At 42.2% G+C, this 22,979-nt stretch overlaps 1 protein-coding gene across 1 annotated transcript; it reads right to left on the bottom strand.

The window, feature by feature from the left end:
• Positions 1-684: 684 nt before the first annotated feature.
• On the bottom strand, positions 685-21,357 carry LOC138881908 (uncharacterized). The gene is made up of 12 exons (XM_070162210.1): positions 21,177-21,357; positions 19,445-19,504; positions 11,639-11,657; positions 11,454-11,593; positions 4,102-4,294; positions 3,747-3,958; positions 3,194-3,582; positions 2,637-3,065; positions 2,064-2,378; positions 1,351-1,607; positions 1,184-1,237; positions 685-1,075 (listed from the first exon to the last, which is right to left on the bottom strand). The coding sequence occupies exons 1-12, from the start codon at positions 21,355-21,357 to the stop codon at positions 685-687; spliced, it is 2,640 nt and encodes an 879-aa protein (XP_070018311.1).
• Positions 21,358-22,979: the final 1,622 nt, after the last annotated feature.

Genomic DNA, 22,979 nt, shown 5'->3' with positions numbered 1-22,979 from the left:
ACTGTCATGATGATCAAGTCTCATGAAACCAAGCCAGATAAGCAGTTAATAGAGGAGAAGCCGGTGTCTAAGCAGAACAAAAATGTTGATGAACCATCTATGATAGTCGATGAGGGATCATCGAGCAAAGTTGCTGCAAAACAAGAAAGGCCGAAAGTGATAGTACCAGGGGTTGCTAACAAACCCATTGTATTCGTGGAAGGAGCCCGTACAGATCGGGTTATTATTGCACCTGTAATCCAGCTACCGGTCATCAACAACAAAGCCATCCCATGGAGCTATGAACGGGTGACTGTAATAAACAGAGTCATATTCTCCTCGATTCAGGGATTAAAATTGGTGACTTGGGACGCCTTAAAATTCCCAGGTGGCGACTCTGAAACAAATAAACAAATCCCGTTTCGACTGTCCTTCAATTGGAGAAAACTCCCCACGCGCCCCGCGGGCGCGGAAAAAGGAGGTGCGACAGTAACCTTGAACCACTAGCCTAGCCTTGTTCCGTGTAATATTTTCATGTTCATCAAGCTTATTCCTGAATACCCACCTAGTTCCTATAATGGTTCAATCTGAGGGTCTGGGTATCAGGTGCCATACATTGTTCCTTTTGAACTGATGCAGCTCATCTTGCATGGTTGTAATCCAATTTGCATCTTTCAAGGCTTTCTTGATATTTTTGGGTTCTATTTAGGAAAGAAAGGTTGAGAAGGCAAGTGAATTTCTAGCTTTTGATCTGGTTTGCACTCCAGAATCTAGAGGGGTAATTATGTTGTCAAGAGAATGAAAGCTTTTGTGTTTCCAGTTGGGCATTTGAGGTTCATTTATAGAGGAGCTAGGCATATCTAACTGGTTCCCTTGTATTCTTCTCTCAGGTACTTGTGGAGTACCCTGCACTGCATCAACCACTCTTTCTTCAGCTTCAGTAGTTGTAATTGAGGTACCTAGTTCCCTTAAGGAAGAGGCAACATTGTCTCCACTTGGCTCCTTCACTTGGCTCATCATGTCTGCCTTTCCATTTGTCATGTTGATGACTTCACCTGGAACCAGTAAGGGCTCTCCATCTTGATCATCTTTGGTACTTTTCTCACAGGAGGTATAAGACTCGTCAAAGATTACATGAACACTTTCCTCAACACATTGAGTCCTCTTGTTTTATATCTTGTAAGCTTTGCTTTGAGAAGAATACCCCAGAAAGATTCCTTCATCACTCTTGGCATCAACTTTACCAAGCTGATCATTTCTATTGTTGAGAACATAACATTTGCATCCAAATGTTCTTAGGTGAGTCAGCTTGGGTTTCCTTCCATTCAGCAACTCATAAGGGGTTTTTTCGGGAGAGATCTGATCATGCACCTGTTCACCAAGTAGCAGGCAGTGTTGACAGCTTCAGCCCAGAAGTTCTTTGCAATCCCACTATCGATCAACATTGTTCTTTCCATTTCTTCAAGAATTCTATTCTTTCTTTCCACAACTCCATTTTGCTGGGGAGTTCTTGGAGCTGAGAAGTTGTGGGTAATGCCATTTTCATTATAGAACTCATCAAATTTGGCATTGTCAAATTCTGTTCCATGATCTGATCTAATACATGCTACTCTAGACTCTATCTTCACCTGGAATTTCTTCACAAAAGCCACAAATACCTCAAAGGTTTCATCATTTGTTCTAAGAAATAGAGTTTATATGAATCTGGAGTAGTCCTCCACTATCACAAAAATGTATCCTTTTTCCTCCCTTGCTTTGCACTCTCATAGGGCCACATAAATCCATATGAAGAAGATCGAGTGGCGTTGAGGTACTGAATCCTTTTTATACTTAAATGAGGACTTCACATGCTTCCCTCTAGCACAGGCATCACAAATTTTTTTTACTTTGAACTTTGACATGGGCAAACAATGGACCAGGTCCTTCTCAAATAGTTTATTCAGAAGAGAAAAGCTTGCGTGCCCTAGTCTTCTGTGCCAGAGTTCAACATCATCATCAACAGCTTTCAGACAACTCAGATTACCACTTTTTATAGACTCAAAATCAGCAACATAGATGCTCTTTTATCTCTTGGCTACAAGTACCACTTCACTAGTTACCAAATTAGTAACTGTACATATATTAGACAAGAACTCCACCTTATTTCCCTTATCACAGATCTGAGAAACACTCAAGAGACTGTACTTAAGACCATTGACATAGTACACATTCTCAATTGAGTGAGTGAGTGATTTCCCAACTTTTCCAACTCCAAGAATATATCCCTTTTTTCCATTGTCAAAGGATACACTCCTTCCTTGCAGGGCTTTTAGTGAAAGGAAGTCTATGGTGTTCCCAATCATGTGCTTTGAACATCCACTATCCATGAACCATTGCTGACTGCTTCCTTTCACTGTTCCCTACACAAGGAAATTAAGAGTTGGTTTTAGGAACCCGAATAAGTTTGGGTCCCTTGTAGTAGGTAAGAGGATGAATAAGATTTGTATTAGTCCATACAGGTAATATGCGTTTTTTATGGGTGGCACCTGGTCCCCTTTTAGTAGTTACATTTTCAGCAAACACTTTGTTTTATTTTGAATAGACTGAACCCTGGCTTGGCAATTTTCCTTGAAATGCCCATTGTTCCCACAGTGGGTACACAATCAGTTATCCGGTACAGTAACATACTTGCTATGGGGGTTGTAAGGGGTTTTCTCTCTTTGGAACCCTATTCCCTGCCTGTTTCCACCATTATTAATATACATGGCAGTGATAGCTTCTGAGGACCAGGTCCACTTTTGGGACTTTTCAAGATCATTTTTCTCTCTTTCCAGGTCAGTTTGGAGATGTTTGTTTTTCTCAGTTTCAACACACAGGCTAGTTCTCACAGCCTTCAACTTGTTTTCAAGCCTAATGTGTGCCCTACTAGCTACCTCTTTTCCTTTTCCAGAATTTCCATGTTTAGACTCAGTTCCTAGTCCCTCTATTGTTTCCCTCAGGTTTGCAATCACTATCAAGAGATCATCTCTTTCTTCCTCAATCTCAGTCACTCTCTTCACTAAGGCCTTTTTTTCTTTATTTTCTTTGCTGAAGTTCTCAATGGTTTCCTTATAGTCAACAACTACAACCACTAAGTCATCTCTTTCATATTATATGTTAGCAATTTTTCGGTTAAAATAAATTTTTCTTTCTCCAGCTCACAAATGGTTTCCTTCATATCAACTACACACACTACCAAATCATCTCTAGTTTGTTCAGCTTTTCCTAGCTCTAAGGTCAAGGCATCCTTATCCTCTACAAGACTATGATAGGCATCAATCAGTACACTAGCTAAAGACATGAGTTTCTTAGCAGAGTAGGATTTCAGATTTCTCTGAACATTCCTGAAATTTACCTCACTATTGTTATCGTATTCATCATCATCATCTGATTGGGCCATCAAAGTAAATATTGAATCATATTCATTTTCCTCACTTTCAACTGCCATCATGGAGCTGTCACGTGCATCAGTTTCATCTTCAGACTTACGAGAGGAGTCTCCCCATACTGCAAGAGCCTGTTTCACCACATTGTCAGCAGATCTCTTCTTTTTGAAGAGCTTGTCAGGAACCAGGTTCCTCTTTGCTGCTTTCTCAGGGTTGTATTAGGAGTGTTCTTGCTTCAGGAGAGGACAATCTTTGATAATGTGCCCTGGCTTTCCACACTTGTGGCAGAGATCATAGTTCTTTGGTTTGCTGGAGTTGCCTCTTTTCAGTAATCCTCCATTTCTTCTGACCATCTTTTGAAACCTTTTGTTAAGTAAGCCATGTTATTGTCCTCATCACTTGAGTCGTTGCTTTCAGCTTTGAGTACCAGGTTCTTTTCTTTCTTTGGTTCTCTTCTTTCACTGTCTATCTTCCTCTTCATCTCATAGATCTTCAGATTTCCAATCAGCTCATCTATAGTCAGCTCCTGTAGGTCCTTTGCTTCAGTAATAGCATTCACCTTGCTTTCCCAAGAACTGGGCAAATACTAAGAATCTTCCTCACTAGCTTGTTCCTGGGAATGATTTCACCAAGTGAGAGAAACTCATTTATGATGGAAGTGAATCTTGTGTGTATATCTTAAATAGATTCATCGTCCTTCATCCTGAAGAGTTCATACTCGGTAGTGAGCATATCAATCTTAGATTGCTTTACTTGAGTGGTTCCCCCATATGCTATTTGCAAAGCTTCCCATATCTCCTTGGTAGTTTCACAAGCAGAGATTCTATTGTATTCATCACGTCCTATTCCATACACCAAAATTTTCTTGGCACAAAAATTCTTCTCCACAGATTTCCTGTCTGTGTTCTTTTCTGGTTTTTGGCATCGTCAATGGAAGATCTCCGACGTTCTTCGTTGGGATGTAAGGACCATCACATATGACATCCCACAACTCAGAAGCTTCAGCCATTATAAAATCATGCATTCTTGTCTTCCACCACCCATAGTATTGCCCGTTGAACCTGGGTGATCTATACGTAGATTGACCTTCTTCAAAATTCGGTGGAGCAGCCAGAAGGATCCTTCCTAGGTGTTAGCTTGATAGGAGGAACCCACTCTGATACCAATTGATAGTTTATATGAGTCCACCAAACTATAGAGTACCAGGTCCTTTATGAGTTTCCACTAAGAATACTAACAAAACATAAAGTGAATAAGGTAGGGAGTTTGTCAGGACCCAAAACTGGACCCGGTCGTGATGGCGCTTATCGTGAAACAAGGCCAGCCGACACAAACCCCAAATACTAATTAACAGTTATTTAATTCAATTTAAGTCATTAATAAGTGATAAATGCCAAAATAAAGTGAAATAGAACAAGTGCGGAAATAAATCAAGCCCGACATCGGGGTGTCACCAGTCATGAGCATCTAACATAAGTCTAAGAGTATGGAAAAGGACTACACAGTCTATTACAAAATCCAGTACAAGGGAAAATAAAGATAGGAGGGAGAAACACTGGGCTACGAACGCCGAACAGCTACCTAGTGAACTCTGAATAGCCCGCTGGAAGCAGTCAGCCCTCGCTAGCAGGACCGAGGCTCCTGTATCTGCACGCAGGGTGCAGGGAGTAATGTGAGTACACCAACTCAGTGAGTAATAAAAGTAAAGGTAGCTGAGCGATACGAAAACACGTAAAATACAGCAAATACTACAAAGAGGTAGTATGAAATCAATACAATGCAATAGAACAGTGAAAACTTGTAAAAACACCTCAGTTTAGTAAAAACCTCTTTAAAAGATCTTTTAACAGTTAAACAAGTGAATGAAAGCAGCAAGAAAAGATAAACACATAAAATCAGCCCCTCGGGCACAATATCAATAGAAATCTGCCTATTGGGCAATAACATGGAACAACATCAGCCCTTCGGGCTATATCACATATCACACTGGGTACCCGCGCTCACTGGGGGTATACAGACTCCGGGAGGGGCCCCTTACGACCCAAGCGCAATAAAAAGCCATCTCGTGGCATAATCAACAGGCTCTCGGTCTCATATCAAGCTACCTTGTGGCGTACAACTTAGGCCCTCGGCCTCAAAATCATGAATCAATATAATAGTGTTGCGGCGCGCAACCCAATCCCATAGTATCCTCACAACATAGGCCCTCGGCCTTACTCAGTCAGAATCTCACAAGCCACTCGGGCAATAGTAAAACATGATGCTCAGCCCAAAAATATCATTTAAAATTTCAAAAACGAGTAAAGATGGCTGAGTTGTGAAAATAGTAGAATATAGCATGACTGAGTACAACTACGAAGCCAAAATAGTGAGGTATAGTATTAAAAATCCCCTAAGGGTCCAAACAGTTGGCACGAGGCCTAGATATGGCATTCAGCCCAAAACATGATGATAACAAATAGTTTCCAATCAAATACGCAGTTAAACAGTCATACAGGACAAACTAGGTCACAATACCAATGGTGTACGACCCCACGCTCGTCATCTAGCATGTGCGGCACCTCAAAGTAGCACAACAATGTGAAATCCGGGGTTTCAAATCCTCAGGACAACATTTACAATCATTACTAACCTCTATCCAGTCCAAACTCTATCCCGCGATGCCTTTGCCTCTCGAATTGGCCTCCGTATGCTTCAAATCTAACCAAAATCAGAACGTAACCATTAAAATATGCTAAGAGAACAAAGCCCACTCGAAGGAAATCAAATTACAACACTAATCCCGAAATTAACCAAAACCTGAACCCCAGACCACGTATCGAAATCTGATAAAAATTACATCAATAAACTCCTTATCCTCCCACGAGTTTATCCATATCAAAAGTACCAAAATCCGATCACAAATGACCCCTCAAAACCTTACTCAAAGGACTCCAATTACAAGCCCTAGTTCTTCAATATTTAGGCTTAAATTCTATAAATTTCATGATTAATTAGGTAGAAACCACATTAGGATTGAGTATTAAGTCCATAAATCTTACCTCCAAGTGTTCCCCCTTGATTCCCTCTTCAATCCTCTTCAAAAAGCTTTAAAATCGCTCAAAAATGGTGGAACTTAAGCTCAACATCGCGGATATGGCCTTTTGAATCATTCTGCCTAGCTATTCAAAAACCTCCTTCATGAACGCGGCCAATGCCTCGCGTTCGCGAAGCACAAATTTAAGTTGACCAGAATTCCTCATACGTGAATGTGGCGACCCCTCGCGAACGCTATGCCTCAGCAACTCAAACCATTGTGAACGCGTCTGCTCTCTCGCGAACGCAAAGCTTCCTGACTCCAACCCTTCGCCAACGCGGGACCTACATCGCAAATGCAAAGGCCAAACCTCCAGAATCAACTCTTAACCCTTCACGAACGCAAGGGCCCACTCGCGAACTCGAAGGCCAAAAGTCTGCAACACTCACATCATATTTTCTGCAATTTTTCTCAATTTGAAATGATTAGTTTAACCACCCAAAACTCACCCGAGGCCCTCGGGACCTCAACCAAACATGCCAGCATATCCATAACATCATTCAAACTTGTTCCAACCTTCGGAACGCTCAAAACAACATCAAAATACCAAATTTGCATTGGATTCAAGCCTAAGAATTCCAAAAACTTCCAAATTCCGCTTTCGATCAAAAAGTCTATCAAACCACGTCTGAATGACCTAAAAGTTTGCACACATATCCCAAATGACACAGCGGACCTACTGTAACTCCCAAAATTCCATTCCAACCCCTATATCAAAATATCACCTACCAACCGGAAAATGTCAAAATTTCAATTTAAATCTACTCCGTACCTCCAAAACACATTCCGATCACGCTCCTAAGTCCCAAATTACCTTCCGAAGCTATCTGAACTCACATCCAAGCCCTTTACCAGATAAGTCAATATCCGGTTGACTTTTCCAACTTAAGCTTACTCAAAAGAAACTAAGTGTCTCAAACCTTACCAAAACCTCTCCGAACCCCAGTCAATCAACCCGATAACATAAAATACAACTAAACAAGGCAATAAGAAGCAGAAATGGGGGAAACGGAGCGGTAACTCATGAAACGACATGCCGGGTCGTTACATCCTCCCCCTCTTAAACAAAAGTTCGTCCTTGAACGAGTCAAGAAACATACCTGAAGCCTCAAATTGGTGAGGATATCTACTCCGCATCTCCTGCTCGGTCTCCCAGGTAGCCTCCTCCACGGGCCGACCTCTCCACTGCACTTTCACTAAAGCTATATCCTTTCACCTCAACTTTCGAACCTGACGCTCCAAAATTGCTACTGGCCCCACATCTTAAGTCAAATCATCATCTAACTGAACCGTGCTGAAATCCAAAACATGAGACAGATCGCCAATATACTTCCGGAGCATAGAAACATGAAATACCATATGTACACTCGACAAGCTTGGTGGCAAAACAAGCTCATAAGCCACCTCCCCAATCCTCCGAAGCACCTCAATAGGCCCAATGAACCGAGGAATCAATTTACCCTTCTTCCCAAATCTCATAACACCCTTCATGGGTGAAGCCTTCAACAGAACCTTCTCACCAACCATGTAGGACACATCCCGAACCTTCCTATTAGCATAACTTTTTTGTCTCAATTGCACTGTACGAAGCCTCTTCCGAATCACCTTCACCTTGTCTAAAGCATCCTGCACCAAGTTTGTACCCAATATCCTAGCCTCACCCGGCTCAAATAAACCAACTAGAGAACTACACCGCCTCTCATACAAAGCCTCATATGGAGCCATATGAATACTCGACTAGTAATTGTTGTTATAAGAAAACTCTACAAGCAGTAAAAACTGATCCCATGACCCTCCAAAATCAATGACACAAGAACGCAACATGTCCTCCAATATCTGAATAGTGCGCTCAGACTGCCCGTCTGTTTGAGGGTGAAAACCATTGCTCAACTCAACTTGAGTACCCAACTCTCGCTGCACAAACCTCCAAAACTACGAAGTAAACTGAGTGCCCCTATCTGAAATGACGGAAGTTGGGACACCATGCAAACGGAAAATCTCCCAGATATAGATCTCCACCAACCGCTCTGAAGAATAGGTAGTACACACAGGAATGAAGTGCGCGGACTTGGTCAGCCGATCCACAATAACCCAAATAGAATCGAACTTCTTCAAAATCTGTGGGAACCTATCTACAAAGTCCATGGTGATCCGCTCCCACTTCCACTCTGGAATATCCATCTGCTGAAGCAAGCCACTTGGTCTCTGATGCTCATATTTCACCTACTGAAAATTGAGACACCGAGCTACAATCCCATAATGTCCTTCTTCATTCTCCTCTACCAATAATGCTGTCTCTGGTCCTAATACATCTTTGTGGCACCCGAATGAATGGAATACAACGAGCTATGGGCCTCATCCAGAATCAACTTCCGAAGCCCATCTACATTGGGCACACATATCCGTCCCTGCATCCTCAATACCCCATCATCACCAATAGTCACATTTCTGGCATCATCGTGCTGAACTCTGTCCTTAAGGACAAGCAAATGAGGATCATCATACTGGCGCTCTCTGATGCAATCATATAAGGAAGACCGAGAAATCACACAAGCCAATACCCAACTGGGCTCTGAAATATCCAACCTCACGAACCGATTGGCCAAGGCCTGCATATCAACTGCAAGAGGTCTCTCCCCAACAAGAATATATGCCAAACTCCCCATATTCACCGCCTTCCTACTCAAGGCATCGACCACCATATTAGCCTTCCTCGGATGGTACAAAATAGTAATATCATAATCCTTTAGCAACTCCAACCATCTCCGCTGCCTCAAATTGAAATCCTTCTGCTTGAACAAGTGCTGGAGGCTACGATAATCAGTAAACACCCCACAAGATACACCATACAAATAATGCTTCCAAATATTCAACGCGTAAATCATGGCAGCTAACACCAAATCATGAACATGGTAATTTTTCTCATGGGGCTTCAACTAACGAGAAGCATAAGCAATAACTCTACCCTTCTGCATCAATATACACCCAATACCAACTCTCGAAGCATCACAATACACGATATATGAACCTGAAGGTGATGGAAAAACTAACACTAGAGCCGTGGTCAGGGCAGTCTTGAGCTTCTGAAAGCTCTCCTCACACTCACCCGACCACCTGAATAGAGAACACTTTTGAGTCAACTTAGTCAAGGGCGATGCGATAGATGAGAATCCCTGAATAAACCGGCGGTAATAACCCGCCAAACTAAGAAATCTTCGAATCTCTATGGCTGAGGACGGTTTGGGCCAACTCTAAACCGCCTCTATCTTCTTCGGATCAACCTAAATACCCTCCCTAGACACCACGTGCCCCAAGAAAGCCACTAAACTAAGCCAAAACTCACACTTGGAGAACTTTACATAAAGCCTCTCCTCCCTCATTCTCTGCAACACAACTCTCAAATGCTCCGCGTGCTCCTCCTGACTACGCGAATACACCAGAATATCATCAATGAAACTATGACAAACAAGTCAAGATAAGGCCGAAACACGTTGTTCATCAAATGCATGAACACTGCTGGGGCATTGGTCAGCCCAAAAGACATCACCAAGAACTCATAATGACCATATCGGGTCCTGAAAGCTGTCTTAAGAATATCCGAGTCCCTGATCTTCAACTGGTGATAACCTGAACGAAGATCAATCTTAGAGAACACCCTCGCTCCCTAAAGCTAGTCAAATAAATCATCAATACGAGGTAGAGGATACTTGTTATCAATTGTTACTTTGTTCAACTGCCTATAATCAATGTACATCCTCATAGAGCCATCATTCTTCTTCACAAATAGAACAAGTGCACCCCAAGGCGACACACTAGGCCGAATGAACCCCTTATCAATGAGTTCCTGAAGCTGCTCCTTTAACTCATTCAACTCCGCTGGTGCCATACGATAAGGTGGAATAGAAATGGGTTGAGTGCCCGGCACCAGATCAATACCAAAACCAATATCCCTGCCCGATGGCATGCCCAACAGGTCTGCAGTAAATACATCAGGAAAATCTGTCACAACAGGAACAGAATCAATACTAGGAGCCTCTACACCGACATCCCTCACAAAGCCTAAATACGAAAGACAACCCTTCCCAACCATACGCTAGGCCTTTAAGAAAGAAATTACCCTACTGGGAACATAATCAGTCGAACCTTGCCACTCAACCGTGGCACACCCGACATAGCCAATGTCACTGTCTTAACATGACAGTCCAAAATAGTGCGACACAGAGATAGCCAATCCATGCCTAATATAACATCGAAGTCTACCATACATAATAATAAAAGATCCACTCGGGTCTCCAGACCCCCAATAGTCACCACACATGACTGGTACACACAGTCTACAACAACATTATCGCCCACCGGAGTAGATACATGAACAGATGAAACAAGAGACTCACGGGGCATATCCAAATAACGAGCAAAGTATGATGACACATAAGAATAAGTGGAACTGGGATCAAATAATACAAAGACATCTCTGTGGTAGACTGAGACAATACCTGTGATCACTGAATCTGAAGCAATGACATTAGGTCTAGCTGGGAATGCATAAAAACGGGCCTAACCGCCACCTAATCGACCTCCCCCTCTAGGGCAACCCCTAGCTGACTGACCTCCACCCCTAGCTAGCTGAGTGGGTGGTGGTGAAGTAACTGGCGCTGAAGCCGATGGCTGACTCCTTTGCTGAGATGAACCCCCAAGACGACGAGGATAGTGCCTCCACATATGACCCATTTGTCCACACTCATAGCAACTCCCGAGTGCTGGAAACGGGGACTGAAGGGAACCCCTAGCACCTGAATGATGAATAGATGCACCTGGCATAGAAGAGCCATGGACTGATAGAGCACGGGAAGAACTCTGGGCTGGAAGGGCACTGAGTGATGACTGGCCGTAATGATAATTGTGAGAACCATGACCTGATAACTCCCCACGATAACCTGGGCGAGCTGACTGAGTATGTCTGAATGGACGGCCTCTGCCGTGCTAAAACAGACCTCTCGATGGAGCACCACCATAACTACCAAATCCTCGAGGCCTCTTGGCCTCCCTATCATCTTGCTCCCAGTGATAAACTGACTCAATCTCACGAGCAATATCAATAACCTCCTCAAAGGTAGCACCAGACACCCTCTCCCTGGTCATGAGAATGTGAAGCTGATAAGTGAGGCCATCAACAAACCTCCTGATCCTATCTATATCTGTCGGAACCAACCAAACAACATGACAAGCTAACTGTGAGAACCTCATCTCATACTACGTCACCGTCAAATCTCCCTGACGCAACCACTCGAACTGCCTGCGTAGCTCCTTTCTATGAGACTGTAGTACTTCTCCAAAAAGAGAATGAGGAATTGCTGCCAGGTAAGGGGTGCTGCACCAACAGGCCTACCCCTTCTCATAAACCCTCCACCAAGTGAAGGCAGCTCCAAAAAATTGAAAAGTAGTAAATGCGACCCCCGCTGGTCTCCAGAATACCTGATGTACGAATAATCCTCTAACACTTGTCCAAGAAACCCTGGGCATCCTTGCCCTCTACACCACTGAAAGTCGGAGGCTGAAGTCTACCAAACCTCTCCAACCTGCACTACTCGTCCTCTGGCATAGCAGGAGCTACATAGTCCTGAGCAGCTGCAACCGGCTGGGCTGGATGTGCCCATGGTGTCTGAAGTCCCTGCATGACCTGCTTAGGTGTGCAAGCTGCGGAAGTCTGAGTGCCTCCTCCGGCCTGAGAAATAGCTGCGGTTTTAGTAACTGAGACCGCCTGAGTTAGGCCAGTGCATATTGATAGAATCTGAGCTAGGGCCTCTTGAAGACCTGGAATCACAATCGGCACAACTGGTGCCTGAGCTGGTGCTGCTAGAACGTCCATAACTGGGACCTAATCATGAACTGGGCGGTAGGTGGATCTGCAGGTGCTTCCCTAGCTGTTGTGCGGGCTACACCCCTGCCCCTACCACGGCCTTGACCGCGTCCTCGGGTCTCTGGTGGCCACAGTTGGTGGTACTGGTGGTCGTCCATCCAGACCGGTCGCTCGTGTCCTCACCATCTGTGAGAGAATAGAATAACAGAAGTTTAGTACTTAGATCAACATATTCGCACGACAAGAATTTCAAGAATATGAAGTTTTTCCTAAAGGTTCTGAAGCCTCTCGAGGATAAATATAGATGTCTCTGTACCGATCTGCGAGACTCTACCAAACCTGCTTATGACTCGTGAGACCTATGTAACCTAGGCTTTGATACCAACTTGTCACGACCCAAAACCGGACCCGGTCATGATGGCACCTATCATAAAACAAGGCCAGCCGACACAAACCCCCAATACCAATTAAATGTTATTTAATTCAATTTAAGTCATTAATAAGCGATAAATCCCAAAATAAAGTGAAATAGAACAAGTGCGGAAATAAACCCAGCCTGACATCGGGGTATCACCAGTCATGAGCATCTAACATAAGTCTAAGAGTATGGAAAAGGACTACATAGTCTACTATAGAATCCAGTACAAGGGAAAATAAAGATAGGAGGGAGAAACACTGGGCTGCGAACGCCAAGCAACTACCTAGTAAACTCCGAATATCCCACTGGAAGAAATCAACCCTTGCTAGTAGGACCCAAGGATCCTGTATCTGCACGCAGGGTGCATGGAGTAATGTGAGTACGTCAACTTAGTGAGTAATAAAAGTAAAGGTAGCTAAGCGATAGGAAAACATGTAAAACACAGCGAAATGCTACAAAGAGGCAGTATGAAATCAATACAATGCAATAGAATAGTGAAAACTTGTAAAAACACCTCAGTTCAGTAAAAACCTCTTTAAAGCATCTTTTAACAATTAAACAAGTGTATGAAAAGCAGCAAGAAAAGATAAACACATAAAATCAGCCCCTCGGGCACAATATCAACAGAAATCCTCTCCTCGGGGAATAACATGGAACAACATCAGCCCCTCGGGTTATATCACATATCACACTGGGTACCCGCGCTCACTGGGGGTGTACAGATTCCGAGAGGGGCCCCTTACGGCCCAAGCGCAATAACAAGCCATCTCGTGACATAATCAACCGGCTCTCGGTCTCATATCAAGCTACCTTGAGGCGTACAACTCAGGCCTTCGGCCTCAAAATCATGAATCAGTATAATAGTGTTGCGGCACGTCTTTTTCTAGGTTTAAATCCTGGGCTTTTGGTCTAGACTTGGGGTACCCGAGCGGACGACTGGGGCCGAGGAGGGGGCGACGTACCGGGAGCACTGAAGTCTACCCAGCCTTGTCGCTTGCCCGACCTCGTTCTATTTGGTATAATTTCTACAGAAAAAGCGGGCCACGCGAACGTGTGCACCATTTTCAGAAGACTCAGAGAGGTGGCGTAAGAAAACATTTATATACAATTCAAATAATTAAAAAGCGATAAATAAATATCATTTAGCACAAAAGATTCACAGAATACAGTAATATTAACGATGAATGAAGCCAAGTAAAAAAAAATCATTAACAAGCTCGAATTCTTGAACCCTGAACCAGAGATTCTGGGTTCGGTCCCCAGCAGAGTTGCCAGAGCTGTCACACCTTCTTTTTTCTACCTCCCGTAAAGGGTGTATGTAAAGGAGTTTTTCCAATTAAAGGACAATCGAAATGGGATCTATTTATTAAAATTCAGAGTAGCCACTTGGGAGATTTATGGTGTCCCAAATCACAGGTTTAGAATCCCGAATCGAGGAAAGATTGACTCTGTTTAACAGTCTGTGAACCAGAAATCCGAGTAAGGAATTCTGTTAACCCGGGAGAAGGTGTTAGGCACTCCCGAGTTCCGTGGTTCTAGCACGGTCGCTTTGATCATACTTGGCTTGACTAAATTGTCTAATTACTGATTTTAGAACCTATGTGCATTTACCTGCTACCGCTTTTAAATCACTTGATTATTCGTAAAGGATTGAGTTACGCGTACGTTTATTCTTTTCCTTTGGCGCGTCAAAAATCATGTCACGCGAATGTATCCATAATTGATAACGCCTTGTTTACTTATTTAAGAAAAATTGGTTGAGGTTGCGCGGACGCGTCCCTCGTGTTGTTTTTAAGATCGTAATCATGTCACGCGAACGTGTCCACAACCACGATAATCTATTAAACGTGCCTAAAGCAAACTACGATAATTGGTTATTTGTTGTATCTAAATCATAATAAATTAGAAGAGGTCCATGGAAAATTCGCTAAATGGCACGCCTCAAACTTAATTGAGTAAAATTCTTATTTTTAAAATTATGAGGGCCATAGACTATTGGTGTCAGTAACATCGTTCACCTCAATTGTTTTAAAGGCTGAATTATTTAACACTCGATGAGATTAGTTCCCCATGGTCATTTAATTAACAATCAAAGGCCGCAAATGGGCTTCCTATGTGAAGTCCAGAGCCAGGAAGGCTAGCGAAAGGCCTGGGCGTGACTGGGCCGCAATTATGACCCAAATCATACTCGAAGAAGCTGTTAAGCTTGGGCCCAGGACTGAGCCCAATTTCGAAACCCCAACAGGTCTGAGTGGAGAACTTAGCATCGAGTCCCTGCAGGCCAAAACCTAGCGATATTCAACAACATGTTTGATCTAGTTTTTCTTAGCAAGCAATGACAATGGAATTCTCATCAACGGACAACATATTCGATTTAGTTTTAAACTTGTATCAATATGAGTAATGCATTTTGACCTTATCCTACTATAGAAATTTTTTACATATCTAAACAAATCAAAAATTCATTCTCAACCCAATGCATGCACCTAATTACGTTGACTACCCAGAGACTTATGCCAATCAGACCAGTATTCATAAAGTTTTATTCCCACAAAGCAGGCAGTCACCCCCTTTAATCGAATGCACTCTGATTTCAGAAAAAACTAGATGATAAAATAAAACTCAACAGAGTCTAACCACATGCTGGAACATATGCATAACAAACAGTGAATAGCTTAAATCACAGTCCCTATATACAAGATCCAAATGTCCTGAACTACTTACATACAATCAAACCATCAGACCATGTGCTTCATCACAAACGAAAGGCAACATGAGTTTTCTAAGGAATAACATACTACTGTTATATTAAAATGGACAGATCAGACTAAATGCCATTACAATATACCACTAAACTCCAGAAATTCCAAGTAAGCAGCTAATATTGATGATTAAAAGGAAAACAGTATTCATTCATGATGATCCTCATGTAATTATAGCTCTCATACTTGCATTTCATCTCCTATAGAATCAGGGAATACCTGAAATTAAATGAAATAAGAAAAAGGGAGAATCAGCAGTAGACAGCAGGGATCAGCAGCAGGTTCCAGTAACAGAAACAAACCAACAAAACATGTTCGAAACCCAGAAATGAAGTACTGCAGCCCAGAAACCAGTCTCAAACACACAATTAAAGCAGCTGACCTCAGAACCAACCTTAATGACTAAGTTTCAAACCATTTCTAAGCTCAAACAATCAGGAAAATCGATTCAGGAAGAAGAGGATTTCAAATTATAAAGCTCAAACCCAATGAAACAGTATTTTCTGCAGAAGTTTCAGTTGTTTTTGTTTTCCAGAATTTTTATTCTCTTTCAAGTCTCTTGGGTCTGTATTTTAGCTCCTGAATCCCTGCCTTGAAAGGCAAGATAGAGATGCCTTTATAGGCAAGACATTAGGGCAAGCCTCAAGAGTTTATTTTTTGCCCTTTGGTCCCTTTTTAATTTTCATTTTAGCTTAACACCCCTAGTTCAAATTCAGATTTTGCCAAGTAGTCCCCCCTAGCTTCCTAGAAGCTTCCCAGACAGCTACAAGTAGATTCCCTCACTAAGACTACCCAAATTAACCCTCGTACACCTACTATTTACCTTAAACCCCAAATGAGACATGGGTCAAATTAACCCACGGCTGAATCAAGTGAACGGGCTGCCCTTCCTTTATAGATGGGTCAGACCCAAAGACCAAATAGTTAAATGAACCCAACTAAATTGGTAACAACAAAAATAACACACAAACGACTTCTTAAAACTAAACTGGTTGATTGATTAACCCGTACAAACCAACAAGGAATTAACTAACCCAATGAATAGACCAGAATAAACAAATTAGACTAGACTAATGAGGCCAACATAAACGGGAGAAAATCAGAGGCTTGACTATAACCCAACAAATCAAGAACACACATATATTTAAAGGGACTTGAAAGAAAAATAGAGGGAACAAAAGACAACTCAAAACATCGGAAGATAAGTCAAGTCTTTAAACAGAGGAACGGAGAAGAAAAGAAGAGGGATGGAAAGGTGAAATAAAACACAATAGGTCATGCTGAGGGATAGAAACTCACCAATCGGACTCGAAATTGGGCAGGCACAAAGAACTAGGCAAAACTTATGTCGATCCTTTGTTCTTTGTCAAGAACAACTGAGCGACATCTGTTTCGCCTAGTCCGAACCTCAAAGCTTGATAGAATAGCACCTCCCGAACATGCATGTTACTAGGATTGACAGAAAACTGATTTTGAACTTTTGGGGTTGACATCAGATTTAAGATTCCTGGAGCTCTGGGCAGATTCGAAGGAAATTGGTCCAGGATTTAGAAAGAGGGGCGTGAGGGGGTCATGGGGTGTTGTTTTGGTGGCGTTTGGAGGTGGCGCCGCCACCGGACAGTGGTGGATTTAGGGGCGGCTCAGCTAGGGTTAGGTCTAGGCCTTCTGATAGATGGGGGTGTTTGGGACGATGAAATGGGGGGGGGGGGTAGAGCATTAGGACATATATATACTAAATGACCCAGGCTTCTCGTCCGTTCGATCAAGAGACCTTGACGGTCCTGATCTGATGCCCATGAAACGACGTCGTTTCACTTAGTTGGGGGGATGGACCGGGCATAGGTGGGTTTGGGCCGGGTATTGGGGCGATTCATTTGGGCTAGGGACAAATAAATGGGTTTTAGACCAGATTTTCCTTTCATTATTTCTTTTTTTTCCAATTCATTTTTCTTTTCTATCAAAAATCTTTTTCTTTTCCAAAATTGAAATTAAAACTTAAATTGAATCCTAACCCAAATTATCCTACCACATTAAATTAATTAACCCTAATAATTGTTACTACCAATAATTAAAAATCAAATTAAAGGAAAAACTACCAAAATTTGACATTAAAATTAAAAGTGCAAAATAAACTATTTTTGTGATTTTTCCCATTTTTTATAAAATAATTAATTTTTCTATTAATCCTAAAATTTAAAATTAAATCCTAAATGCAAATGCAACATATTGTTTGTATTTTCTCATCAATTAAAATGCACAAACAAAATGCAAAGAATTAACAGAAAATGCAATAAAATCTGACAAATTTACAAACACTGACACAAATTATTTTGTTTTGAATTTGTTAGAGTAATACATATAGGACAAAAATCACGTGCTCACAGCTGCCCCTCTTTGCCCGGAAACACGAAGAGTTTTCGTGCAAAGATAAGTGAGCGGATACGAGCGGTTTTTGCCCGCTTGAATACTCCGTGGGAAGCATTTTTGGAAAGATTTGACCGCACCCTGCTTCCGAGATTGCCTACATATCCTTGGCTAAAAAGGAATCAGGTCAATGTAGTTCGGGAAATTTTGGTAGCTGGGACTACCACGAAGCTATGATTTCACTGTTGTTGTTGTTGCTGCTGCTACTGCTTGCTGAACCTCCTTATTACACCATGTCAAAATAAAATAAGAAGCTAGACTAGACTATGATCTATGGATTACAAAATGTCCTATCTATATCTTCAAACTTGATCTTGTGCTTCTTGTTGCCTTGTTGTTCTCCATTCTTTCGGAGATGTCAGTTTGTTGCCACCTTGAATTGTAAACTGAGATGTTTTCCCCTTCTTCAGGTGGGCGCCTGACTGCTGCACTTGATATGTATTCCCTGCTCTCCAGGCGGGCTCCTGATTTCAAAACGTGAATGTATTCCCATGCTATCCAGGCGGGCTCCTGACTGCTGACTTGAAATGTATTTCCTACTCTTCAGGCGGGCTCCTGACTGCTCACTTGAAATGTATTCCCTGCTCTTCAGGCGGGCTCCTAAATTCAACATAAACAAAGCAAAGAATCTGAAAGCTAAACTTAAATGGTACTCCCTTGTTCTCCAGGAGGGTTCCTGACTGCTGCATTCGAAAGTATTCCCTGCTCTTCAGGTGGGCTCCTGACTTTAATTTGAAATGTATTCCCTGCTCTACAGGCGGGATCCTGACTTCAAAATAAACAAAGCAAAGAATTTTAAAGCTAAACTTAAATGATACTCCCTTGTTCTCCAGGCGGGCTCCTGACTGCTGCATTTGAAAGTATTCTCTGCTCTCCAGGCGGGCTCCTGACTTCAACTTGAAATGTATTCCCTGCTCTCCAGGTAGGCTCCTGACTTCAACTTGAAATGTATTCCCTGCTCTCCAGGCGGGCTCCTGACTTCAACAAAACAGACAAAAACAAAGAAAATTATCTGCCCCAGTTTGGTGGCTGGGGACAGATGTGATTGTAAAACTAAATCATATTACCAAGTATTACTAAGGATTTGAAAGCTAGGTCCCATTATTCAGGGGGTCCTGACAACTCTTAACTAAACGACAATTTAAAATCTAAGTTATATTTTCTACATGTGCGACTTCTGCTAAATCTTGCTATCTAAGAGGATCTTTAAACTACTTCCCATTATCCAGGACGGTGCTGAAACTAAAAGGTCAAATTTTATCTTAAAGGTGACAACTTTCATGTCTGAATTATACTACCTTACAGCAGAGTTTACGCTAAATGTTGGTATCTAATCGAAATCTTAAGCTAAGTCCCATTATTCAGGAGGGTCCTAAAAACTCCTAATTGAATCCTATCTCGAACATGCAAACTTCTAAGCCAAATTATATTCCTTTGGGATGCATTTATGCTAGATTATGCTATTTTTGATCTTTAAACTAGGTCCCATTTTCCAGGAGGGTCCTGAAAATCAAAACAAACCTGTTTGGTGACTGCCTTTCTCCACGGAGAGTTTCTCCGAATCCAACGAATTTTCTGTCCCTGTTTCAATCAAAGAAAATTTTGTCAGTTTAAAGTGGTGGTTAGCTGATGGCATTCTTGCTGAAGATATTTCTGCTGCAATGTTTGTTCTGACTAGCTTCTCCGAACTGGCCCAGAACCGCTTTGACTTTCTGACTGACTTTAAAACCCCATGACTTTTGACAAGCCGAGTGTTCTATACCCCCGCTGTTGTCTTACCTCTGACCTCTTTATCTGAACTTTTGCGTCTCCCATGACATTACCAAACCATTCCACCGATGAAGCTTCCGGTGATTCCTTGTATTCCCCTCTTTCGTCGTGTTATCCTTAGTATGCATTGACCACTCCGTGCTTTGCAATTTTGGAAGTTGGTAGTGAGCTTTGAAATCCTTTTCACTCGATTTGAACAAGACTGACATTGAAACATCTTTAGATAAATACCCAAAAGAAAATGAAATGCAATGACTTTGTCGGTTAAGGATAAGAAGAATCTAAAACCAGATGACTGCTGCCAAAGGAGAAAGAAAAGAAACTTATCTGGGTGGAACAGCTGGTACCAATGATCATGACATGCATTTTGGATTAGTCGGCCCAATCTGTCCAACCAATCAACTTTCAATTGTCGTACTTTGTTGCCCCATAATTTCCATGACTTGATTACTTTACCCAAACCTCGGCCTTGTTCATCCTACAGTGCCTTGAAAGATTTTCACCAGCAGACCTCTTTCATTCGTTCATCTCTCGACTCACTTTCTCCTTACGGTGCCCGTGAGGGTTTTCACCGATAAGACTCTCTCATTTTTACTTTTCTCAACTCCCGTCGCCTTACGGTGCCCGCGAGGATTTTCACCAATAAGACTCTCTCATTTTGATTTCTCTCAACTTCCGTCGCCTTACAGTGCCTGTGAAGTTTTTCACCAATAAGACTCTCTCATTTTTATTTTTTCTGCTTGAACCAGAGTGTTGCCCCTGACATGAATTACCTTTGCCTGCTCGACTTGGCATTTCTCAAAGACTGATCAGAAGGTCTTTCTTTGGACCGTAATGTGGGCTTTTGTACAGGGTTAAAAAGAAAGGGTATAAAACGTTCAAAACAATTCAAATAGGTTAGACTTACAACTTTCGGAATCAGGTTTCTCACAACAGCCACAACTTCTGCCCCAGTTCCTTGCTTGGGGACTTTTGGACTTTTGTTTTGATGAGACCGCACCGTGAGACTGCCTACGTATCCTTAAAAGGAATCGGGTCAAACGTAGTTCATGGCATAGAAATGACTTTGTTGTTGCGATTTTTCTTTTCTCTCTTTCTTTTCTTTCTCTCTTTTTCTTCTGTTATTCTTCTTTTTTTTTTCTCTTTTTTTCTCTTTTCTTTTCTTTTCTTTCTCTTTCTTCTCTCTTTTCATTTTTCTTCTCCTTTTCTTTCTTGTTCATTCTTTCTTTTTCTTTTCACTTACTTATCCTCCGCACTTGCGTTTCTGAATTGTGCTGTTGATCCTGAAAGGGGGGTATGAAAGAAAATAAATAAGGCTCAAAAAAGGGTGACAAAGGATAAAGTGTTTAGATAGTAGAACAAAATGCCTTCGTCATTTCAATCTTCAAAATATGCCAAATACAAACAAGTATAATCAAAGAAAGAAATCATACAAAGTATCTCTTGACTGCATCGGAGTTGATAGCCATTTCTACACATTTACCTTCTACATCTATCAAATATAACGCGCCATTGGACAACACTCTAGTTACAACAGATGGCCTCTGCCAGTTTGGGGCGAACTTTCCTTTTGCTTCAGCCTGATGAGGCAAGATACGCCTCAACACTAGTTGACCCACTTCAAACTTCCGTGGACGTACCTTCTTGTTATATGCTCTTGCCATTCTCTGTTGGTATAATTGGCCATGACATACTGCCGCCAATCTCTTTTCATCAATCAGACTTAACTGCTCCAAGCGGGTTTTCACCCATTCAACGTCATCATTTTCTGCCTCAGCAACAATCTGAAGGGATGGGATTTCAATTTCTGCGGGTATTACTGTCTCCGTGCCATACACCAACAAATAAGGAGTAGCCCCTACTGAAGTGCAAACAGTAGTTCGATATCCCAGCAATGCAAACGGCAGCTTTTCATGCCATTGTCTAAAACCTTCCACCATTTTTCGAAGTATCTTCTTTATATTCTTGTTGGCTGCCTCGATTGCTCCATTCGCCTTAGGGCAATATGGGGTGGAATTGCGATGTATAATCTTAAACTACTGATATGTCTCTGTCATCAGATGACTGTTGAGGTTAGCGCCATTGTCCATGATAATTACCTTCGGAATCCCAAACCGACAGATGATATTTGAATGCACAAAGTCAACCACTGCTTTCTTGGTCACAAATTTGAACGTTTTTGCTTCAACTCACTTAGTGAAATAATCAATGGCTACCAGGATAAACCTGTGTCCGTTCGATGCTGCCAGCTCGATTGGACCAATGACATCCATGCCCCAAGCAACAAAAGGCCATGGTGCAGACATTGTATGTAATTCAGATGGTGGAGAATGAATCAAATCTCCATGCACTTGGCACAGATGGCATTTACACACAAAACTGATGCAATCTTGCTCCATAGTGAGCCACTAGTAGCCTGCTCAGAGAATCTTCTTTGCTAGAACGTACCTACTCATATATGGTCCACAAACTCCGGAGTGTACCTCAGTCATGATGACTGTGGCTTGTCTGGCATCTATGCATCTTAGCAATCCAAGATCTGGAGTTCTTTTGTATAATACCCCTCCACTAAAGAAAAATCCACTTGCCAATCGTCGAATTGTTCTTTTCTGATCACCAGTGGCCTGTACCGGATATACCCCCATCCTAATGTATTCTTTGATATCATGGAACCATGGTTCCCTATCCAGTTCTTCTTCCACAATATTACAGTAAGCATGCTGATCACGGACCTGAATCTGCAAAGGGTCCACATAAGCCCTATTTGGATGATTTAACATTGATGCCAGAGTGGCCAAAGCATCGGCGACTTCATTATGGATCCTCGGGATATGCCTGAATTCTATCGACTGAAACCGCTGGCAAAGATCATGCAAACATTGTCTGTACGGTATGAGTTTCAAATCCTGTGTTTCTCATTCCCCCTGAATCTGGTGCACCAGGAGGTCCGAGTCACCCAAGACCAAGACTTCCTGGACACCCATATCCACAGCTAACCTCAAACCCTGAATACATGCCTCGTACTCAGCCATGTTGTTGGTACAGTAAAAACGAAGCTGAGCCGTAACAGGATAGTGTTGCCCTGTTTCAGAAATAATACTGCTCCTATCCCCACGCCTTTCATGTTTGCGGCTCCGTCAAAGAAAAGCTTACATCCAGGCTTCTCGCCTTGTTCCAACTCATCAATGTGAATCACCTCTTCATCAGGGAAATACGTTTTCAAAGGTTCATAATCTTTATCAACCGGGTTCTCGGCCAAATGGTCTGCCAAAGCCTGTGCTTTCAT

This window comes from Nicotiana sylvestris, chromosome 11 (assembly GCF_000393655.2).
Source record: "Nicotiana sylvestris chromosome 11, ASM39365v2, whole genome shotgun sequence".
In the NCBI taxonomy this organism is placed as follows: Eukaryota; Viridiplantae; Streptophyta; class Magnoliopsida; order Solanales; family Solanaceae; genus Nicotiana; species Nicotiana sylvestris.
This window is presented reverse-complemented; position numbering and strand designations above follow the sequence as displayed.